General features: G+C 37.6%; 1 protein-coding gene across 1 annotated transcript in view; it reads right to left on the reverse strand.

Annotated features, from left to right (window-relative positions):
• Positions 1-2,434: 2,434 nt before the first annotated feature.
• Positions 2,435-23,876, reverse strand: part of POC5 (POC5 centriolar protein) — a 73,429-nt gene continuing 51,987 nt past the window's right edge. Inside the window, exons 11-12 of the mRNA XM_044657700.1 lie at positions 15,284-15,463; positions 2,435-2,798 (exon numbers count right to left, since the gene is read on the reverse strand). Coding sequence (XP_044513635.1) covers positions 2,661-2,798; positions 15,284-15,463 — 318 coding nt within the window. The 3' untranslated portion in view covers positions 2,435-2,660. The remainder of the gene's footprint in view (positions 2,799-15,283; positions 15,464-23,876) is intronic.

Below are 23,876 nucleotides of genomic sequence, written 5' to 3' on the forward strand. Positions count from 1 at the left end.
CTTACCTTGGGTGTTAGTCATTTTTCAGTCATGTCTGACTCTTCGTGACTCTAGTTTTCTTGGCAAAGATATTGGAGTAGTTTGCCATTTCCTTCTCCAGCTTATTTTATAGATGAGGAATCTGAGGTCAACAGGGCTAAGTGACTTGTCCAGGGTCACATAGCTAGCAAGTGGCTGAGGCCGGATTTGAACTCAAGAAGATTGGTCTACTGACTATATATATATATATATAGCTCAGTGCTATATCCACTGCATCCAGTAAGCATCCTTACCTTTGGCATCAGTTTCCTATTGGCCATTCTTTAGGGGTTCTGCCTTACCTGGTCCCAACATTATTCTCTTTGGAATAGAAATCAACAAGAGTTGAATAGTTCTAGTTTGTTATTGGTTATCTTCTTCCTACCTACTCCTAATAGTGGGTCGATCCCTTTGATCATTTCTTCCTCATATCACTAAGACATGTTTTTTGTTTTCCATAGCTTTCCTTGTTAGGTTTACCAATTCTACAGGACTATGCCATGCCTCTGTATTAATAATGTTAACTCCCCTTTCTCCTCAATAGGGTTGTCTTCAAATTTCATTCTTGAGATTTCTTCCCTGCTTAGATTGTATTTTCCTGTAATTTTTTAGGCTGTGGGATTCCATTTTACCCTGGAAGTTGCTAAGGTTCAAATAATGACGGCTTGAAAAAGACTATTTGAAAAGTTTATGGTTGTAGTACTGTTAGTATTTATTGAATGGTATTTATCTATTGCTTAGCTTTAAGTGCTGAATGGCTTTTCTTCTCTTTCTCCCTATGTGACCTTCTTCTATCTTCTCATATCTGGATACAGTTCAGGATCCCCCCTTTGCCATTTCATATTCAGTTTCTCCTTTTAACATTGACATATCTGGAGAGAGGAGAGACATTCCATATACCCCTTTAACTTCTTTTTTTAGAAGGGAGAACAGACAAAGATCTTTGAACAGAGATCAGTCATGCGGCCACACCCAAAATAAAACCACAAAACTCTCTAGGAGAGTAATTGAAAAATTCTCCTTGTTTTCCATATTTAATCCTCATTCTTTTGTTCTTTTCGGTTATTCCTTTGGAGAACTGCTTTGTTCTTGTGGGGCTCCAGAAGCTTGTTTGTAACTTCTCGTCTCTTGGAATCAGGCTTCACACACTTCCTAGCTTGGTTTGACCTTGGGCAAGTCCTGTGACTTGTTTGCCTGTTTCTTCATCTACTAAACAGTATAAGAGCACCTACCTCCCAATGTTGTAGAAAGAATTAAATGGGCTATTTGTAAAGTGTTTTGTAAATCTTAAAGTTCTATATAAATGCTGGTTATCCTCAGTATCTGGGGAATCACTCAACTTCCTTTGTCTTACTAACCTCTCCCCTGTCTTGATTTCCTATCCTTTCTTAGTTTCTTTAACTTAAATCCATCTATCTATCAGCTCTAGCTGGTTCTCCTTCAATTACTCAAGTCCTCCAAATTCAATTTTTATCTCTAATTCCAAAACACTCTAAATCTTCATTTCTTCTTCATTAGCTCAAATCATTCTCTTATGCCTTCTCCCACATAATATTCTTATGGCATGTAGTTGCTCCTACTTCCTTAAGGAAAGATTTTTTTTCCCTCTAAGGTGGTTTTTTTTTCTTCAGGTACTCCTTAAATTTATAATATTATCACAATTCCAGCTTGTCCCAAGAAATCTCCTTACTGCTCCTCTTCTGATATCTCTAGGCCTATGAGTTTCCCTGGAGGGTTTTTGTAGATGTGTAGGCTTTTTCAAGAAACCAAGTATAAGTGGGTGAGGTCACTCTTAGCCTTGGCTTTGTCTGTGCCTGTTCTCCCTGTTAAAGGCCAATTCCAAGCACACAACTCAGGTGATAATTAGGCAATATTCAAACGTCTTCATATGTGGTGCTAATGGTGTTGTCACCTTGTATATGGAGGGAGAATATATCTCCGTAAGGGCAAAGATTGTTTTATTCCTTGTCTCTGGGTCCCTAGCACACAGCACAGTGTGTAAGATATGAGGCACTTAATGCATGTTGATTAAGGCACCTTCAATGCCATAACAAAAGCCTCATCGGTTGGTGGTAAGGAGGATCTAGGAAATCTTGCTCCTGGGAATATCTGTACCAATGAATTCACAGATCCCTGGAAATAGCAATAGGTTAAGGATTGGGTATCTAAAAGTGATGCCAAACAGTTGTATTTTTACACTTCTGGAGATTTCATTGTAGCGAAAAGCTTTGAAAATGATGTAGCAAAAGAACCTAGAATTCTAATTGTCAAGAGAATCATAATTTATACATTTGGAAGTAATGACAGAAGTTCAACATATGGTCACCAGACAAACATATAGACATTTTTAATCAAAAAAGGTATATATTCAATTTATTTCTTAAATAAACATTCATCAACATTAAAATTACTGCATAAAGTTACAAAGGATATTTTACTTTCCTTGAAATAATTTTTCCATTGAATCAGTCTTTGGATGATCATAAAAAGGTGAACATGATGTTATCCAGAGTTCTGCTGTGCCAGCCTAAGCATTACCAGGAAGTTCCACGATAGCACATCCATAGGAATAGGAGTTTTTCAGCACGGGAAATCAGAAAGTGAACAAAAATCATCCCTTTCTATAAATACCTACATTCAATTTAGTCAACCACCTTTATGGAGTGACAAGCTTGGGCAGATGCTTTTCCACTGTGTCCTGGGTGTCTTGACGACGTACTGCTTGTTTCATAGTGTACAGTTCGAGGGTATTTTGCTGCAAGAGCCTGAGGAATGGTTTGCTGAAAGAGAAAAATCCGCTCTAGTGAAAATGCAATATAATTCCGTATCATGCTTGTGGTGCTGAAACTGTCAAGAAAACAGAATCTTCCAACTTTTATGGATTCGAAGCTAGGAAGTGGTTCCATAGTGCTGGGAAGCTGAGAGGAGGTTCAGGGAAGGAAGAGAGAGGCATCATCTAAGGTAGCCAGATCAGAATGGAATCCCTGCTACCACATCAGAGATCCATAGGCATCCTCTGGTGGAAGGATGCCATATGCCTCAAAACATACAACAATGGGCACAAGTGGAATACCACAGTATTCAGGGAAAAAAAGAAGCATTGCTTTGCAGAGGATTAATATTTTTTTTCATCACCTTAGCCTATTTTCACTTGAAGATAGCACTGTTCCACTAATATGGATACTGAATCATTTTCCGTAAAATAACCAACCCTTGCCCTGTGCACTGTTGTGCAGAAAGTGCTTAAAGCAGAGATGGAAATAAATTTAAGATGCTGCTTCCACCATCTGTGATTTCACCACTGTGCACATTCCCACTAGTAATGTAAATCACAATCTCCTTTACAACATGGAGGTCCAATCTTTGTGTTGTTATTGCTTCCAAACCTGTTGGTAAGACCTGTTGGATCTTGTCCTGAGCTCAAACTCCTTGGCTCAGCTTCCTGTCACAAAATGAAGCATCAGAGGAAGAACAGTGGAGGAAATAATACTGATGCTAATAGTAAAGGTTGGTTTGTTGTACAAGCTTAAGGGCAAAGGATCCAAATGTGGTCAATTTTGTATTTTATACTTTTTTTTTGACAAGAGAGAAGAGATATCCCAAATTAGAAAAGATGTAAATTCTTGACTACTGCCATTAGGGCAGTAAATATAGCTTGTTAGGTCACATATCTGGCACTGGATTGTGTCCCCCCTGCCACCCTCCAAACCTTTATGTTTTGTCTTAGAAGTGATATTAAGTACTGGTTCCAAGGCAGAAGAACAGTAAGGACTAAGCAAGGGGGATTAAGTAGCCTGCCCAAGGTCACAGAGCTAGGAAGCATCTAGGGCCGGATTTGACCCTAGATCCTCCTGACTCCAGGCCTGGCTCTCTATTCAATGAGCCACCTAGCTGCCTCAGACACTGGATACTTAATGTGAATAATCTATAACTCTATAGTTAGGATACTTAAAACATACAATAGCCATTTCTGGAGGTTAGTAGGAGGATTTTACTGTTAATGTTTTTTTTGTTTTTTTTTAACCCTTGTACTTTGGTGTATTGTCTCATAGGTGGAAGATTGGTAAGGGTGGGCAATGGGGGTCAAGTGACTTGCCCAGGGTCACACAGCTGGGAAGTGGCTGAGGCCGGGTTTGAACCTAGGACTTCCTGTCTCTAGGCCTGACTCTCACTCCACTGAGCTACCCAGCTGCCCTGTTAATGTGGTTTTTAATAAAATGGTTGCCTACAAAAAAAAAAAGCATCACCATTCACTACAAACATTTCCTTTATATTCTCCTACTTATATTTATATCTTAAATATTTTTGAGCTAAACATTTAAAATAAATTTGAACTAAAAATTTTCCATGAACTTTACAAAACTGAAAATGTGTTTAAAGTAATTTGACTCGGTTAAAAATAATATTTTTCCTTATGTTTGCCTCCATTAAAATATTTAAACATTCTAATTAAAAGTGCCTTTGGCCAGCTCATTTTACTTTTTGGGGCTTCAGTTCCTCATATTGCAAAATTATGGGGCTGTGGGGCAGTGAGGTGGCTCAGTGGATAGACAGCCAGACCTGGAGATGGGAGGTCCTAGGCTCAAATCTGGCCCCAGATATTTTCTAGCTATGTGATCTTGCAAATCACATAACCCCAGTTGTCTAGCCCTGACTATTTTTTGCTTTGGGACAATACTTACTATTGATTCAGTCATAAGGTAAGGGTTTAAAAAAAAAGAAAAAGAAAAAAATTAGATGAGGCTGGACTTGTGGTTGATCTCCAAAGTCCCTATCAGCTCTAAATTTATAAGCCTATATTCCTAAGTAACAAAAACAATTAAAACTTCAAACTCTCTACCCTTGAAAGTTCTTCTTAAAACACATTTTCATGGGAGTTTATATTTGACAAACTTCAAAACCTTTTATAATGCTATTTGCTGAGGGACAACTGAGTAACACAGTGGATAGTGGTCCAGGCCTGGAGTCAAAAGGATCTGAGTTCAAATCTAACCTCAAATACTTCCTAGCTGTGTGACTTAACCCAAATTGCCAAGCCTTGCCACTCTCGTTTTAAAATCAATACTAATACAAAAGGCAAGAATTCTAAAAATTAGGAAAAAAATAATGCGATTTGCTCTTTCAGAAAAGGACTTATTTAATGCTTATTAGTATTAGTATGAAAGCAGTGGTCTAGACATTGATGGGCATAAGATGAAGAATAACATTGATCTTGCCCTAAAGGGAGCCTAAAATACAGTGAACTGTATTATAAACAGTAAACTGCTTATAAAACTTACTTGCTAATAAATTTATTTGATAGACTGTTTAGAAGAACTTTACTTTCCTCCTGTGGAAGATGGGTAAGAGAAAAAATATGAGCACATAAAAGTTGTCACTAGTTTTGTGCCTTTGAATCTCCTGTAAACTGTTCTTCAAACAGGGTAAAAAGTTGGAGGAGAGATATCATTTACCTAGCAGATGGAGCTAGTGTATTAAGAATGATTCCAAGTTTAATATCATTAACTATTTATTGTTGTTGTCATTTTTTGGTCACGTTTGATTCTTCTGGACCCCATTTGAGGTTTTTTGGCAGAGCTACTGGAATAGTTTGCCATTTCCTTCTTGAGCTCATTTTATAGATGAGGAAACTGAGGCAAATAAGTTTAAGTGACTTGCCCAAGATCACAAAGCTAGCATCTGAGGAGAAATTTGAAATCAGAAAGAGGAGCTTTCCTGACTTCAGGCCTGGTACTCTGTCCATTGTACCATCTAGCTGCTCCAATTATTTACTATACCTGAGAACACACATCCTGGTTCTGCAAAAAAAAAAAAAAATCCTTAAAAAGGCAGCTATAGACTAGCATAAATTCATTTACATACCCCAAAACAGAAGTAGCCTATGGCTCTCAAAAATCCATAACCTGTTAACGAAAGTGCATTATACATTCCTGAAAGAGAATATCATGGCAGACAAGTTGGTGAATTGAATCCCTGTCCTAATGGGAACTTGTGTAAATAATGTATTTTTTGGTGCATCAGTTGTTTTTTACCTAGAAAATGATAATCCTTTTTTTTTTTTGGCTGCAAACATTATGAATGTTAAAAAAAGGCCTTGTCCATTTGAAAAAGACATCTGTACTTTCTACTATGTCGCTCCTATCCATTACATGCAAACAGATCCCAGGCATAGTTTGAAGAGACCTCTTTTCTAGGCCTCCAATACTTGGAAAATGTACCAGGTGCAAAGCAGAAGTTGGAGCTAGTTTCAGTACTAGGCCATTAATTCCTTTTGGGCTAATGAAGTTCCTTGTTTGACTCTGTTGTCTAGTCCTTGAAAGGGATGAGAGAAGTCTCTTTGTAAGAAAGTAAATTCTCACACTGTTGGAAAAGGTAAACACAGGAGTTACTTTCCTCTGCTTTCTTTTATTGCTTGTACGGTGAGGCAATGTAGTGAATGAGAATGAGTGAGTGCTATAATAATTTCAATTAAAATCAGAAGCCTGGCATTTGAACCCCTGGCCTGTGTGATGACAGGCAAGTCACTCAGCTAGATGGAGTCTCAGTTATATCACCTGTAAAATGATGTAAAGAAGTCTGAAGAAAGTACTGTATTATGTATGCAGAATTGGCCTATGACATTAATCTTTCCCAGTTCTAGAGTAAACTGGGAAAAAAAAAAGAAAAAAGTAAAGTATCTATTTTTCTCCCCCCAGCACTAGAATAATTCTCTGTACATACTGGTATTAAAGATCATAAAATTTAGATCTAAAAGGTGTTCTGGAAGCCTTCTAGCTGTTAATTTCTGTTTCCCAACTTACAGAAGAGCAAAATGAGATCCAGTCTGACACTAAAGCTTTTGCCAACTCACTATATCTTTCCCTTCCCCAGGTGTACCATCTGCTGGCAACGAAACCTTGGGAAAGTCTCTTTTTCTCTTTAGGTCAGTTTCTTCACTTGTAGGAAGGAGAGTTTTAAACCAGATGACTTTTAAGGTCACTTATAGCTCATGAGGATCTATGTGAAAGCTTCAATTTGGAAGTGTGCATAAACTTAGGTGTCAAAATTATGGCTAATAAAACTTGCTGTGTCAAATTCAATAAGAAAAAAATGCAAAAAAGATATTTTAAAGAAACCTACAGAACAGAAGGAGGGAAGCAGTGTGGTATGGCAGACAGAAAGCAGGCTCTTGACCTGCATTCAAGTCCTACTTCTCATACATGCTGACTTTCTGACTCTGGGCAAGTCATTTATTCTTTCAGTGCCCCAGGCAACTCTGTAAGAATCTAAGTTACAGAAAAGGTGCCAATCTGCACTGTTAGGAGGTTTTCCTCATCTGCAAATTCCCTATCCCAATGAAATCACAGGCCCATTCTCTACCTTATCACCATAGATCAGCACATAGGAATTGTGGGAAGAGAAAAATAAACTCAGTGGAGTTTGTGAACTCTGAAATTCTCTTCTATAAATATAACATCCTGTCCTTATACTTCTCCCTTTTTATATTCTTCCTGATCTCTGGGCCCTTGACTTCCCAATTTATTACTTATTTTCATGTTCCTTCCTCTAAGTTTTTTTTAAAAAATTTTTTTTTTTATTTTAAACCCTTAACTTCTGTGTATTGACTTATAGGTGGTAGAGTGGCAAGGGTGGGCAATGGGGGTCAAGTGACCTGCCCAGGGTCACACAGCTGGGAAGTGTCTGAGGCCGGATTTGAACCTAGGACCTCCCGTCTCTAGGCCTGGCTCTCAATCCACTGAGCTACCCAGCTGCCCCCCCCTTTAAGTTTTTATCCTATAAGTTTCAATGTTAACAAGGTATATCTTCTACCCTTGATCTTTGCTCAAAAACCTTCAGTGCTTAGTAGACAAAAATAAAAAACTCTTTAGCTTGGTTTTGTAGTCCTTCCTTCATATCTGACTTCAACCTACTTTCCAGGCTCTTGTTCCCTCTATTCCTGCTCTCTATCCCAATTTTTTTTGCCAAACTGGCCCACTAGCTGTTCTCTAGTCTCATTTTGCCCTTGCCCATCTCTACATTCACACAAATGATTTAATCATACCTGAAATGTGCTTCCTCCACATCTGTGCCTAAATGAAATCCTCTTTCTTCAAGGTCCATTTCAGGTAGCACCTTCTGCATGAAGCTTTCCCTGATGCTTGAGCTCAAAGTATTTCTCCCTTATCAAATTTCTTACAGCACTTGGCCTAATCCTTTCCTTTAGAAAAAAAAAATCACATTCTACCTTCACTTTACCTATTTGTGTTGGTATCATAATTTGCTATTAGATTTCAGGCTACTTGAAGTTAGGGACTATGAATTAAAAAAAAAATCTTTGTAATCTTAGTTCTTACTGCTGCATGTATGTGCTACACAAAGTTGACATTTAATAAATGATGAATTTGGTGGCAAAAGAAACCAGACCAAAGATAAACAGGAAAAAAAAATTTTAGTAAATAAAAATAGCAAATAAAAAGTTAATTTCTAAAAGGTAAAGCAAGGAAAAGGAAAGAAGGATTAGGATACTGCATTCAGAATTCACTATTGTTTTGAATAGACATAGACCATAACATATTCTTTATTTGTTGTGTACTACAAGAATGGGAAAAACAATACAGAGGGGAAGTTATAGCAAAGTTAAATTAGAAAAAAATATTTAAATTTCAAGGCTGGGTACCGGAATTTTATTTCCAACTTTTGGTATAGTTGAAAGAGTACTGGATTTGGAATCAGGGGACCTGAGTTCAAGTCTCACCTTTGTTACTTACTATACCTGCATGACCCTGGGCAATTCATATAACCTCTCTACGGCCTCGGCTTCCTTATCTATAAAATGAAGAGACTGTACCAGCTCACTTCTAAGGCTTCATCTTCTACTTCCAAATTGACAATTCTATGAATTGATTCATTTTGTAATTTTAAGTCACCTTGATCTCTCTGAGCTTGCTTCCTCACAGGTAAAATAAGTGTATTATTTTTGTCATATGCTTTAGGAATATAACAGGGATTAATATATCAAAAAAATCTGCAAATCCCTTCAGGTACTATTAGAGAAAAGTGGCATTATTGACTTCCTTGTTTATGCAGAACCATTACTAATGGAAGAGTTTGATCCCATATCATGGCAGAGAAGTGATCACAGATTCTCAAAAGCTATACCAGAAGAATGCAAACTCTTTTAGAACTCCTCTCTGTTGGAAAGGCTTTGAGCATGGACCCAGTGGATGCATTGTATTCATCTAGGACCAGCCTAGCTAAATTTATCAAAAAGGCCACTGGAAAATGATTTGTTTTGGCAACAACTCAAAAATAGTTTCCTAGTGCAAAAAGAGATTATGGTTTGTTTTGGTGCTGATTATCATAAATTGAAAAGATCAGAGGTCTTTGAAGGACTGAAGAAGTAACAGGAAAGGAAGTATTCCACACAAGTTTTTCAGATAACTGATAATATATGTGCCAAAACAAATTGGATGAGTAATTTTTACTAACAATTTTAGTTGAGAAATTTTCTACAATGTAGTATGCATTCCCTTGACTTCTTCGCCAAAAAATAATACTTGATGACTCAGAAGGCCATAGTTTGAATAGCAACGATCATTTTGGGATGTACTTGGTTGAATGTATTTATCTCTTCTTTTAATGGCCCTGAATTGCCAACCCATTTACATGTTTGTCTGTCTTTTATAATTTTTCTATTTTAAAATTTCATGATTTTTCTACATCTTTTCTCACTATCAGGTTGTCAGCTATGATTTAAACTTTCTTTTTCCTAGAGATCACTCTCCTCCGGAAAATCCTTTTTAGAATTCCACTTAAAGAGTAAAAAGGTACCGAATGGGGCCCAAGAGCTTTTTCCATGCATGGATTCATGGACTCTGTGGCTTTTATTTTTGCTGTTCAGATTTTGTATATATCCTGGTTCTCAGCTGTGTTCCATATAGCTGAAATTCTCAGATAAGGCAACTGCTTTTGTGAAGCATTCCTGAAGTGCAGTTTCTGATGATTTGCATTATATTTTGAACTCTCCTTTTTTTCAGCAGCTATAAAACTATGACCCAAGTTTATGACTACTGGTACTAATCTGTAATACATTGAAGGCAGAAATGACTAACAAAGTACACATTCTCTTAAGATAAATTCTTTAGAGAATTAAATATATAGTGATGGAGAGGTAAGAAAGAGCGCAAAATATGTATATGCTGAGATGCTAAAGGAAATATGATCAGTGATTTTGGAAACTGAATACTTTATCACATCTAAGATGGCATTTGAGTTTGAAAATGTTTTTTCTTAGAAACAAGATAACTTTTTGATATGCTTTCTACATAAAAGAAAAAAGGAAATACATTAGCATTAAGTGGTTGAGAAGCATTCATACTCTTAACGAAGAAACAAAAAAATTCTGATAGGAGGGGCTAGGTCAAGGAGACATATATTATTCTGTTGTGAACCACTTTCTATCTCTATTTGAAAACTCTGCCATTATTTTCTGTTCTGATACTGCTTTTAAAATGGATGAGATAATGGTCATTTTAAGGAAACAATTTCTGGCATAAGCTGAAATTTTGAAACTCCAAGCTCTGTATCAGTTACAAAGTATAAAAATTAGTGATTGCTAAGAAGGCCACTTCGGTTCAGAATTATGTGAATAAAAAAGGTAAGGGGTTTGAGGTAAAGGGCTAGAATCTATTCCAGATCTTTTTTCAAAAAGACAAAATATTAGTGAAATGTCTAATTGGGAAAGGACTGTCAAGATTTCCTAGAAAATGAGTGAAGGCCTTCAGCTATACAGTTATCCTGCCAATGTAGCTCATTCCATTTTCTGAGCTCTAGTTATTTTATTATTTCTAACAGAGTCCCCCTCTAATTTTCACTTATTGGCTTAACTTTCTGAGACCAACAATAAACCGATTACTTCTTCCAGGTGAAAACTCTTTAAAAATTTTGCTAAAAGTAGAGCAGCTAATACATTTTTCATTTGCCTTTTTTAGGACTTAATCCTGAAAAAAGAAACAATGAAGGGAACAGGTTTATTCTAGACCTAGTTCTGACCAATTTGGAGGAACTAACTGGTGAAACTGGAAAGCACAGGAATGCTGGAAGGCAGGGACTGCATCTTCATTTTTGTGAAAACAACAACAACAACAAAAAACAGATGAGTAACATAAATGTGGAGGATTGAATTTAGAGGAGCAGAATTCAAAGAGTTTAGAGTTTAGGACACCCTACAGTTGGAGTCTGTATTATTAAACAGCTCAAGAGATGGGAAGAAACAAGAAATTCTTGGTGATTAAATCTCTATACAGTCACAACTTTGGACATCTCTCTCTTTTCCTCTTCATGAGCATCAACTACAATTGGGGTCACCAAGATTTCCTTGTCCTAAATTCACCAACCACTTGGTCAGTCCCTCCTTATTGGTCAGAATTAAGTTCCTAACAGACATTTTTTTTTCCATTTCTTTCTGAACATAAGGCAAGTGAAGACTTTATCAGATACTGTGGTCTTAGCAAATATGTAATAATAGTGTAGGGAAGAAAAACAGTACCAGCTGAGGTTTGTGATACATAGCAAACATGACAAAAAGTTGGAGGGATTTTTTTAAAGCTTCAGAAAAAGATAAGATGCCTGCCTGTGTAAGATAAGGGACAACAGAGAGAATTCAATTCCTATATTTTGCTTCTATTTTCTTTCTATCAGGATAATGATTTTTAGAGCAAGAAAAATAGAACAACAGTGTCAACAGGAATGGGAGCCCCAAATAAATGAGGAGGTAGGAAGAGGATATCTTTTCTTGAACAAGTTCAAGTTATTCAGGCTAGAAAAATCACATTTAGAGGCACTGAAAACTCATAGCTATATGTTTGATAATGGTCTCAAATCTAGAATATCATAACGGTAGTCTGTGGGAACTCCCCAAAAAGAACTAGCCAGAATAGCTAATAAGTCACACCAAAAAAATTTCATTTTCTTTTTTCATAATATCGTATATGAGTGAGAATGATGTGGAGAGGCAGGGAGAGGGCATGGTGGACAGAGTCCTGGACCTAGAGACAGGAAGGTCTTAGTTAAAATCTGGCCTCAGAAAGTTATTAGCTGTGTCCTGAGCAAGTCCTTAACCTCTGTTGGCCGCCATTTTTCATCTATAAAATGGGTATAATAATAGCTACCTACCTTCAAGGTTATTGTGCAGATTGAATGAAATAATATTTGTAGAGAATTTATCATGGGGCCTGGTACATAGTAGGTGTTTTGAAAAATGTGTGCTATCATTTACATTTTGGCATCAACAAAGAATCTGACAAGGTCTCTCATGATATCCTTGTGGATAAGGAGGAGACCTATGGATTGGATTATAGCACAATTTAGTAGGTCTGGACTTGGCTGCCTGAGCAGAGTCAGACAAGTGACTAAAGATCATTGTCAGCCTAGATACTGTTTAGTAAAATAATTAAGAGTTCTGTTCTTCTGATCACATTTTTAGGATTTGTATGAAAGTATAGGTGACACATCAAATCTGTGGATGATATGACATTGAAGAGATAACAAATGCAATGTTTGTCACATAAAAAATGAAACCCAAGAATGGCCTATAATTGTTATTATTTTTCAGTATATAATTACATTTTTTCCCTCTTTTCAAAGAGGCATGTGACATATTCAGGTCAATATATCTGATGAAAGAATTAGGATCTAGAAGGAATATGGTAAACTAAAACAGTAAGCTTAATCTAATAAGATGAAAGGTAATAAAGAAATGCTAAGGGGACAGCTGGGTGGCTCAATGGATTGAGAACCAGGCCTAGAGATGGGAGGTCTGAGGTTCAAATTTGGCCTCAGACACTTCCTAGCTGTGTGACCCTGGACAAGTCACTTGACCCCCATTGCCTAACCCTTACCACTCTTCTGCCTTAGAATCAATACACAGTACTAATTTTAAGACAGAAGGTAAGGGTTTAAAAAACAAAGGAGATGCTAAGTCTTTTACTTAGGTTCCAAAAATATAGTTGCATGGGTAAAAGATAGGGAAGAAACAGGGCTAAAAAGAAACTCATGAGAAAAGACCATAAGGATTTGAGAGGCTTATAAGTTCAATATGAATCAATACTGTGAGAGAGGAGTCAAAAAAGGCAAATGGAACCTGGTTGCATTAACAGAAGAGTTGTCAAAGGTGAGGGAAGCAGGAATGAATGAAAGACAATGAAAGAATCAATGGAAGTCATCCCATTCAGTATGTCATGTTGTAAGAAGGACATTGATAAGCTGAGAGTATCTAGGAGAGGATGACTAGTATGAAGTTGGAACTTCAAAATATGCCTGACTAAGGGTCTGGCTGAAGAAACTAGGTATGTTAAATCTAGAGAAGAAAAAAAATCTAATGATGACATTATCACAGTCTTCCAATATGTGGTAGGCTGTCATAGGGAAGAAAAATTAGATGAGTTCTGCTTTATCCCAAAGGGAAGAACTAGGACCAACCAAAAGTCTTAGGAATTAAGAGGAGATAGACTTTGGCTCAACATGAGGAAAGGCTTTTAACAATTGGATGTGTCCCCGAAGTGAATGGATGTTCTCAGAGAGTAGAAGGGAGTTCCCCATCAAAGGAGCTCTTTAAGTGGAAGCCAAGTGATCTACTTATTGAGGATGTTGGGTATAAAGGATTCCTGTGGGATAGGGCTTGAAACAGAGAACTTCTTATGTCACCCAACTACGAGACTTTTGCTAATAGCTGTTTGCTTGTAGAAATAACATGATTAAGATTCCAAGTACCTTGTGCCTTAATAGAATATTTATTTTCAAAATACCCAGTTAAACAATGAAACAGAAATGAAAATAGATATAAAAAAATGTGGGAACAGCATAAGAAGATCAGGGGCTTCCATGCCCAGTGTACCCCAAAATGCAAGGCCTCTGGGTAGCCATAGTATAGGAATTGTCAAACACGTAGCCTGCTCCTCAGCATGAGAAAAACAAACTTTCTCCCTTCACAAATACTATATGTTCTTCTAAGAAATCACTGATGCAAGAATTCTATGAGAAACTCTGTTAGATGGTTACACACTGACACACTGAATTATCATCTATAGAAAACTCTGTTTAGAATCACTGAGGTAATCTAAATCCATTGTCTCTATCTTGTAAATCATTACTAAACACTGTCTCTCCAAGAAGCTTACTAATCTCTTAGCCTATGTCATTTCCCCTATCAAGTATGTACCCCAAATCATTAAACTTTGTCACTGTTCAGTAAGAAGATTCTGCCTGTCTGCCTGTCTGTTCTGTCAGACTGTCAAGTGTGACCCTCCTATAATCCCAGAATCATTTCTCTCATCCCAGTTCCTTGACCCACGAGTAATTTGTTGAGCAGGACTCAACAAAAAACAATGGCTAATATGTCAATCTCTTCTCATTCGGTCTACTGTTGAAAATGAAAGAAAAAACCCCATACATTTGTAAAGTTAAATATAATTTTGTTCAACTAATTAAGCTTAAGATAACAGTACCAACTCCTCCAGGTGCTTTGAGGTTTTTCCTCCCTGGCTTCCTCCTTGGCTCTGGTCTTTAGCCTCACTAGAATTCATTACAGTTGAAGTTATATTATCAAATTTCTCCTTAATTTAACCATTCAGATATTCTATCAGGCAGCATCATTCAGGAAGGAAGATAATTAAATCATCATCACTTTGGTTTCTGTAGTTCACAAGAAGATCATGTAATACTAAGAATGGATGTAGAAATGATTCTATTTCTCACAAATTTCTATTTACAGGCATGGATATCTTTGCTAAAGGAATGCAACTTAGCTAAATACACATTTAACTATTTACCTAAGAGAAAGGAATAAAAACTGAGAAAAATAGGGAAAATTTTTTCTCTTGAATCTGTTTTGTGAATAATTTTTGCTGATTAATAATATAACCACTAGAAAAATTAGAAATCAATGATGTTATTTGTCCTTATTGCCAGGACACTCCCAGCTCTTTCTCTATTTGTTACATTTGATTTATTTATTGTAGCTTTATATAGCTACAATATTGTGTAGGCAATGATCCTGTCAAAAATGACTTTCTAGAGGAAAAGTTGATATAGAATAATGAAGCAAGTCAAAATTTTGAGTACACGTGGGAAGATATAAACAAAGGACTTTTTATCAGTGTTGTTGACAACTTCCTCGGCATGCCACCTTTTAAAAGTATTTACTGGAAAAGGAACCCTCCATGGGGGAGAAAATTCTTTTTGGGTTACACTAATATTTTTCACAAAAAGTCACTGAATATGGACTTACCTGTGTGACTGGATGATGTTTTTCTATAACAACAGAACTCATGGGAGGCAAGACTCCCATTATTGCTAAACCGCCACAATTTCTACTGCCTTTCAGAGGCAAATCAGATCTTCCTGCTATTCGAGCTGTAATTGTTCTTCCTGCCTTCTGTTGAACAGATGTCACAACTTTCGGCTCAAACTGGATGAAGAGAAGAGGAAATAGCAAGTAAGGAGATAATCACTTTGGATAAATGACACATAACATTCTACATATAACACTCAATTGAATTATTACTCTATAGTCTATGTAGTATTATGTCTAATTATAGTTAAACCTCTACTTTCAAACAAGTAATCAAGAACAAAAACTTTGCTTTATACTTTCATAAGTAAAAACATTATAAAAATTATGAATAAGCCAAATCTTTTTTGAACAGTGAGAGGTATTTTCAAAAAGATACAAGTGTACCTTAGAATAAAATGTAGATTAAAAAAATTTCAAAGCCCAGAAATAAAAATTCCTTGGATATTTTTAGCCTATCTACAAATGATAAGAAAGATTTCTCAAAGGAAAGTAGGGGAAAAAATGGCAAGCCCAGATTTTCAAATCACTGCTCAAGTTTTGTCACTTAACCCAGACATATGTGGCTCTTATTGCCTTCCTTTTCCTTTCAACTCAGCCCAACAGAAGAAAATATCTAAATTAGTAGAAACAAAAGTATAGGGAAAAATTTCAATAAGTCTAGAATCAGAATTAGTAGAGATTAGAATGCCATCTACTGGCCAACATGAATCAACCTACATGTGGCATCTGCTTATATAAAACCTGTATTCGGAGAATATTTTTTTTTAAACCCTGATGTCGGTAAACAAACAAACAAGGGTTTGTAGAGGGAGAAGGGGATGAAGTAGGAATGAAGGGTGAAGAGGGATAACTGCCTGACCCACAATAACACACTGGGAATCTCACCCAACCCCACAAACACAGGATTTGGGGGAATGAGTAGTGACAGTGGAGACCAATTACTTCAGACCATCTCAGCCAGGGATTTCCTATTAAACTCTAGTGAGCCCTCTGGGTTGTAGAGAAGGAACAAGGGGAAGTTATAAAACACAGTTTAATAATGATTTTAAGGGTAAGAGATGTAGGGAGAGGGCACACTAAAACTAGGTATCTATGGACAGACTTCAGGGACTAGAAAAGGGTCAAAATCTACACTGAGCTAACACAGACTATCAGGTCCAGCTTTTGGAGGTTAGAAGGGGATGTGATGGTCTCACAACCGGGTCCACTTCAGCTCCAGCGATGTTCACAGCTTTCCAGGATCCTTAGCAATTAATCCACAAAAGGTAAAGACAGGGAGCTGAACCAGTCTGGTATGTCTACCACACCCAGTCTGATCTTGTTGCTCAACCTGAATTTCCTCACAGGATAGACGTTTCTTCTGGGAGACAAATCCACTTTTCTGGGCTCTTCACTGAGACAGATAAACTAGCCTGTAACTGCCTCAGCCACAACATAGTCACTCCAGGAAAAAACTTCCTTCACACCATTCAATGCTTGGAACCTTCCAGCCTTGCCTGATTAAATCTGGTTGTTATCTTACCCTGTCTAAATCTTAATTTAGAAATTTGCCTATTACAACCCAAACCTCCTGTCTTAGAATCAATATTGTATGGTGGTTCCAAGGCAGAAGAGTGCTGAGAACATATTTTTGACCCAAGTATTTTCCCTTTATTTAGTTGAACACTATTGTAGCTGTTTCCAAAGGAGTCAGATTCCCAGCTGTAGATCTTGTTTCCACAGTGCTATTAAACTAATATTTTTCCTTGCCTGCTTCTCACTTTATTAAAATGCAGTTTGTTTTCTCCCAGTGAAGCTTCTTGATTATTGGATACACCAATATCCAAAGTATTATTTGAGTCAATGGGAATCAAATAAAAATGGAATGGTGAATGCTTTCTGATTCTCAGTATCAGGGTTCCTCACATTTGTCTTCTATGATCTTGTTGGGAGGAATAACTTAGCTATGAAATTAATTCTATAAACAGCACCTACTATGTTACAAGATTTTATGTAAATGTGATGGGGAAGGTCAAGATTGAATAACTTTGATATTGTAACTTGTATCAAATTTATTTGTAAAAGTTTTATACTCTATATACCTTCTTGAGTGCAAGAACCTAACAGGGACCATAAGATGTATAAATAGATAAATATGAGAGGAGGCATAAGCTACAATTAAATGAAATTTTTCTAAGGATTGCAAAAGTTCTTGATGAATCTCTTGCAAAACTTGTTTGGGTATGCTAAGAGTAAATCATCTATGTAATGGACTAGGTACAAAGTGGGATATTTTTCTTGAATTGGATTTACTGCCTGTGATACATACTGTGATACAAGGTGGGGCTACTGGCCATGCCTTGTGGGATATTCAACCAGGTATACTTTTTGTTTGGCTCTTTAAGATTTTCTGAGGGCAGGCTAAAGGCAAAATATTCGCGGTCACCTGGATGTAGGAGAATACTAAAGAAACAATCTTTTAAATCTATAACTATGATGTGAAAATCTTTCGGGATGGCAGAAATTGCTGGTAGGCCTGGTTGTAATGGACCCATGATTTCCATCATAGCTTTCATGGTTCTTAAGTCTTGTAATAGTCTCCATTTCCCTGATTTTTTTCTTTATAACAAAAATGGGTTGAGTTCACGCTAAGGGGAAAAGCTATGTGTCTTACTGCTTCTAAGTTAATGTCTTGCCTTGCATTCTGGGGTGTTCTGGGCTTATTTCCACAGTCTTGCTCAATGGAAAGCCCATGAGTGCATGGAAGTCCCTGTTCTTCTTGGGTTGTTCCCACAGTATAACATGGAAATACAAGTTGAGCTATGCCTAAAAGGAAATGATTGGAAATATTCTGGTGGGCTAATGGGGGTAGGGAGTAGAGGAAAGAATGTGAGCAAAGACCCAGAGACAGAGAAGTTTAGGAGAACAGTTAGTAGTTCAACTTGACTAAAACATAGGTTCTGTGGTTAATAGTAGTAGGCAGTATTTATTATGTGTCACCATGTCCTGGACTAGGTAAGGGAGTACAACAACAAAAATGAAAATAGTTCCTGTCCTTAAGAAGCTTGTATTCTACTAGGGTTTCAGAAACAAAATGTAAATAGATGCTAAATACCAAACATATACAAAATTTAAAAAAAAAAAAGCAATTTTGGAAGAAACAACAATTGGGGGAGATAAGCCTCTTGAAGATGGCACTTGAAATGCCTTGAATAAGGTTGAGAGATGAAGAGAAAAATCCAAGCCTAAGGAACAACCTGTGCAATAGCAAAAACGAGAGAAAGACCGGCAAGAAAACCAATGTAGCTATAACTTAGAGGGTGTGAGCTAGAAGGATGAGAAATAAGCCTGGAAAGCCAGAATGGTCCTGAATTGTGAAAGAATTTAAAAGCTGACCAGGTGATTTTGTATTATCCTAGAGACAGTAAGGAGCCTCTGAGAGCAAAGGAAATGTCATGGCAGACCTGCAATTTAGTAATAGAAATTTGGAAGTTATGTGGGGAATGGCTTAGAGAAGGCTAAGAATGGAAGCAGGGAGACCAAGCATTAGAGGTGAGAGATGATGAAGGTAGCAGTTATAGGAATGGAGAGAAGGGAAAGATGCAAGATTTGTGGTAAAGGCAGAGTTGATAAGATTTGGCAACTGATTAGATATGGGGGATGAGGGAGAGGGAAGTGTTGAGCACAATTCAAAGGTATTGAACTTGTGTGTCTAAGAAGATAGTGATGCCTCAATAAAAATAGGAAAGTCTAGAAGAGGGGTGAATTTTAGGAAGATGATAATGAATTTTGTTTTAGACAAGTATGAGATGCCTCTATAAAATTGAGGGGAAGAAGCCTAGCAGAAAGGTGGTAATATGGGACAGCTCTCATGTTGAATAAGGGGACATGTCTCTCCCAAGTTTTCTCTTCTCTAAATTCATCCTCATATGGCATGAACTTGAGGCCTTTCAATGCCTCGGTTGCCCTTCTCTCTAGATAGTCTTTAGCTTATCAATGACCTTCTTATTTACTCGGATTTTTCTTGGTGTCCCCTACTATTCCCCCCCTCTTTCCCACCCCCCATGTCTTCTTAGACCATTTAGTATCCTGTCCTCTCCCTATGAATTATTCTTCTGGTTGCTATAATAGTGAATATTATAATAGTGTATAGAGTTCACTACAGAGAATTATACATAGCATTTCTCCACCTAGTAATACAGATAATTAGATCTTATTTATGCCCTTAAAGAGTCAAGCTTAAAAGACTATGAGTTTTCTTTCTTTTCCCTCTGTTTCTTATTTACCTTATCATCTTTCTCTTGATATTTGTGGTTGAGTGTCAAACTTTCCATTTAGTCCCGGTCTCTTTTGTGCAAAAACTTGGAATTCTTCAATTTTGTTGAATGCCCATACTTTCCCCTGAAAGTATATGGTTAGTTTCGCTGGGTAGTTGATTCGTGGCTGAAGGCCCAGCTCTCTTGCCTTTCTGAATATTGTATTCCAAGCCTTGCGGTCTTTTAGTGTTGAGGCTGCCAGATCCCGTGTGATCCTTATTGGTGCTCCTTGATATTTGAATTGTCTCTTTCTGGCTTCTTGTAAGATTTTTTCTTTAACTTGAAAGCTCTTCAATTTCGCTATTATGTTTCTGGGTGTTGACTTTTCTGGGTCCAGTGTAGAGGGTGTTCTATGAATCCTTTCAGTGTCTATATTGCCCTCTTGTTGTAGAACTTCAGGGCAATTTTGCTGAATAATTTCTTTCAAGTCCAAGTTTCTATTAATTTCTGCCTTTTCTGGAATACCAATGATTCTCAAGTTGTCTCTTCTAGACCGGTTTTCTTGGTCTGTCACTCTCTCATTGAGATTTTTCATGTTTCCTTCTATTTTATCAGTCTTTTGACTTTGTTTTATTTGTTCTTGTTGTCTTGAGAGATCATTGGTTTCTAAATGTTCGATTCTAGCCTTTAAGGACTGGTTTTCAGCTTTAATGTTTTGGTTTTCGGCTTTGATGTTTTGGTTACGGCTTTAATGTTTTGGTTTTCGGCTATAATTTTTTGGTTTTCGGCTATAATTTTTTGGTTTTCCTTTTCAATCTGGTCATTTTTGGTCTTCAGTTGACTTGTCTCACTTTCCAATTGCGAGATTCTGCCTTTTAAACTGTTATTTTCTTGCCAGATTTCTTCCATCTTCCTCAGCATTTCATTTTTAAACTCTTCCATAGCTTGTGAGCAGCTTTCATTTTTTTGGGGAGGTTTGGATTTTTGTTTTCCCTCTGTTGTCTGGATTTTCTCTGTGTAGAAGTTGTCAAGTGTTCCAGAGTTTCTCTTGATAGTCTTTTTCTTCTGGACTTCCTTATTGCTGGCCATTGTTGGCCCCGCCCTTTTTCAGCTTTGTCTTTGCACTCAGGGTCTGCCTGCGCCTTGCAAGCTTCGGGGGCTCAGGTTTCCTTGTCCTCGGGGTCAGGCCTCCTGGTAGTTCCTGGTCTGCCCCTCTGCCTGAGGATCCTTCAGCAGTCTCAGGGGCTGCTTCCACTGCCGGGCTCCAGTCTGCACCGGGTCCTCACTGGAGGTCCAAGCCTGTGCTGGAGATCTTTATTCAAGCCTAGGGCACTGCCTTTGCCTGGCAGATGCTCTTAGGGCACTGCCTTCACCCCTGCAGAAGGTAGTGAAAGTCCGTGGGCTGGAGATCTTTATTCCCCCCTGAGGCGATGCCTTCAGCACTTGGGAAAGGCCGAGTTTTAGAGGCCTTTGTCCAGGCGGGAGGCGGTGCCTTCACCCACGTGGAAAGTCCGTGGGCACCCCCAGCCACCTGGGGTCCCTTGTCTTGCAGCACACAGGTACAAGTCCCCGGGCTGCCAGTGATTATCTGGTTGCCCCAGTCCTGTTTTCACACTTGTGTGTTGGCCTTGTGTGACGGTGTGGGGGGTGGGGGAGGGGCTTCTTCCTCTAGCGTTTTAGTGAGAGCTGTTTCACCCCTTTATAGCGTGGAAATGCCCCGATTCTGCGTACCTTCAATGCTGTGCCCTGTTGTGGGGTTCCTTCGTTCTTCTGGACTTGTTTTTATTTCCCCTTGAGGGGTCCTGTATGCTTCGGTCAGGAGAGATCGAGCAGCTGCTCCTTACTCTGCCGCCATCTTAACCAGAAGTCCTCAATGACCTTCTTAAAATGTGGCACCCAAAAGAGGACCCAATTCTATATATTTGGTCTGATTCTAAAAGAAGACTAATACCTCCCAAAGTCCTGGACATTGTACTTCTCTCAATGTAGCCTAAAACTACATTGGCTTTCTTGGCAGTCACATTATACTACTAACTCCTAACTGAGCTTATGATCCACTAAATCCTCCAGATCTTTCTCAGAACTATGCTTCTCTCACCTTGTTCTTGGGAAGGTGGCTTTTGGATACAAATATAAGATGTTATGATTATACTTATTTTACCTAGTGTAGAAGTCTTTCAAGATCTATTTGTATCCCAATTCTATCAAAAAGTATGCCAACTATATTCCTCTAGCTTTGTGCCACCTTTAAATTCAAATCAGTGTGCCAGTGCCATATATGCTTTTATTTAAATCACTGACAAAAAGTTAAACAGCACAGATCCCTGAGACCAGGTACTTCCTTCTAAGCTGATACCAACCCATTAATGATTACTTTTCACAGCTGGCAATTCAAACAGTTCTAAATTCGTCCAAATGAACTACTGTCCAGCTCATAGCTCTCTTATCCACTAAAAGTGCATGGAATACTTTAAAGATGTTTTGCTAATATCTAGGTAAGGTATTATCTACAGTATTCCCTTGATTTAGTAATCTATTATCTTTGTCAAAGAAGAAAGGAAGTCAGGACCTGTTCCTGATAAACCATGTTTTTAATAGACCTGTTCTTGATAGACCATGATAGTTCTCTGATAGCTGCTTTCCTTTCTAGATATTTCCCAACTATTTAAAAAGTAACATATTCTAGAATTCTTCAAGAAATTTGATTAAACTTCACGGGTCTATAGTTTGCTTATTCTCTTCTCATTCCTCTTTTGAAAGTCAAGAAATTTGCCCTTCTTCAGTCCTTTAGTACTTTTCAGTACCCAAGGAAGTTTGCTCTTTTGAGTTGTGACTTGCATTTGTCAAGGCCAATTAGGGAGACTTAGAGCTGAAAGAGAACTTGGAAGTCATTTAGTCCAATCCTCTAATTTTAGAAATAAGAAACAGGTTTTAAGGTTAAGTGACTAGCACAGAATTTGAACCCACCACGATGCTACTTAAATCTTTACACTATCCTTACTTATCTTGGTTATCAACTCTATTAGCCATTAAAAAAAAAAATCTGTCTCTTCCAGGCCAAATATAATTTTCCTTGGCACAGAAAAAAGCAAAGTAATTATTTGGCAGCTTCCCCTTCTTTTAGTTGTCAGTTAACACTGCTCATAGATCAAGTACCAACTGGTAGTCCTGTTTCTTTTTTGATTGTTCTCTTTATTCCAATATGCAACTCTTTTTGCCTTCTTTAGCTTTCCTTGCTACTATCCTTAGCTTATTCTGAGATCTAGAATTTCTGACACAATTCTTTAAACTGTCATATTTTGGTATTTACCCTCTTGTTAGGGGTGGGCTTAACACCAACTCCCTGTTTTTTCAGGTTCATGTTGGGACAAAATGAGGCACTCCTAAGTCATTGAATAGTTAACAAAAGGTTACTTTGCCTTAACACTGAGTTATGTGACAGATACTGGCACTTAGTTTCTCTAGATGTAGAACCTCCTTGTCTTCACCAAGAAAAGTGTCTCGGGGTATGGTAAGTAATCTTTAGACATATATCAAGTCAGAGGGGAAATAACTCCCTCCAGAAGGGCATTTTTTATGTCCTTAGGTGACCAGGAAGCAGAGGGCAATCAAGTCCCAGGGACAGCTTTGTTGCCTTTTTGGCGGAATAGGGTAACACACACTTCTATTACTTGCTCATGATTCCAACCTCTGGCATGGATGTTTAAAATCTAAGTTGGTTGGTGAATTCCCTGTATACCACGTGACTCTCTTTAGAAAACTATCCCTTTCCCGTCTAAACAGAGTAATTTTTCTTTTCTTTTTTTCCCCTCTTCTCCAAAAATTTTTTTCTTGAGAGCTTTCCATTCCTCCTGAGCTGACTTCCCTTGTAAGATTTAAGGTCACAGAATCTTAGGTATGAACTCTTAGAAATCTGCTCTCCCAAAATCAACAGTAGATATCAGACTGTTTCTTTTTCATCTTTCTATCACAAATCCTAAGAGGGAACAAAGATCCCCTCAAAGATTCTTATAATTTCTACATAGCAACTAGTGCTTCCCTGTTGCCTGGAAATAAACTCCAGAATAGATTCCTTGACATTTTGAAAACTGCAACTCAGATTATGGCAAATCAAGAAATTAACTCTCTTAGGGAGAGAGTATTCTTGCTCATGTCCATATTAATGAAATTTCCCACTACTACATCATGCTTGTGATTTCTTTCTCAAACCTATTTCTATCCCTTCTCTTGTGCTGGTAGTCTATGGTAGCATAATCTGATTGCAATGTCATTTCTGCCTTCCTCTACTGTTC

Source organism: Gracilinanus agilis, chromosome 1, assembly GCF_016433145.1.
Source record: "Gracilinanus agilis isolate LMUSP501 chromosome 1, AgileGrace, whole genome shotgun sequence".
Classification (NCBI taxonomy): Eukaryota; Metazoa; Chordata; class Mammalia; order Didelphimorphia; family Didelphidae; genus Gracilinanus; species Gracilinanus agilis.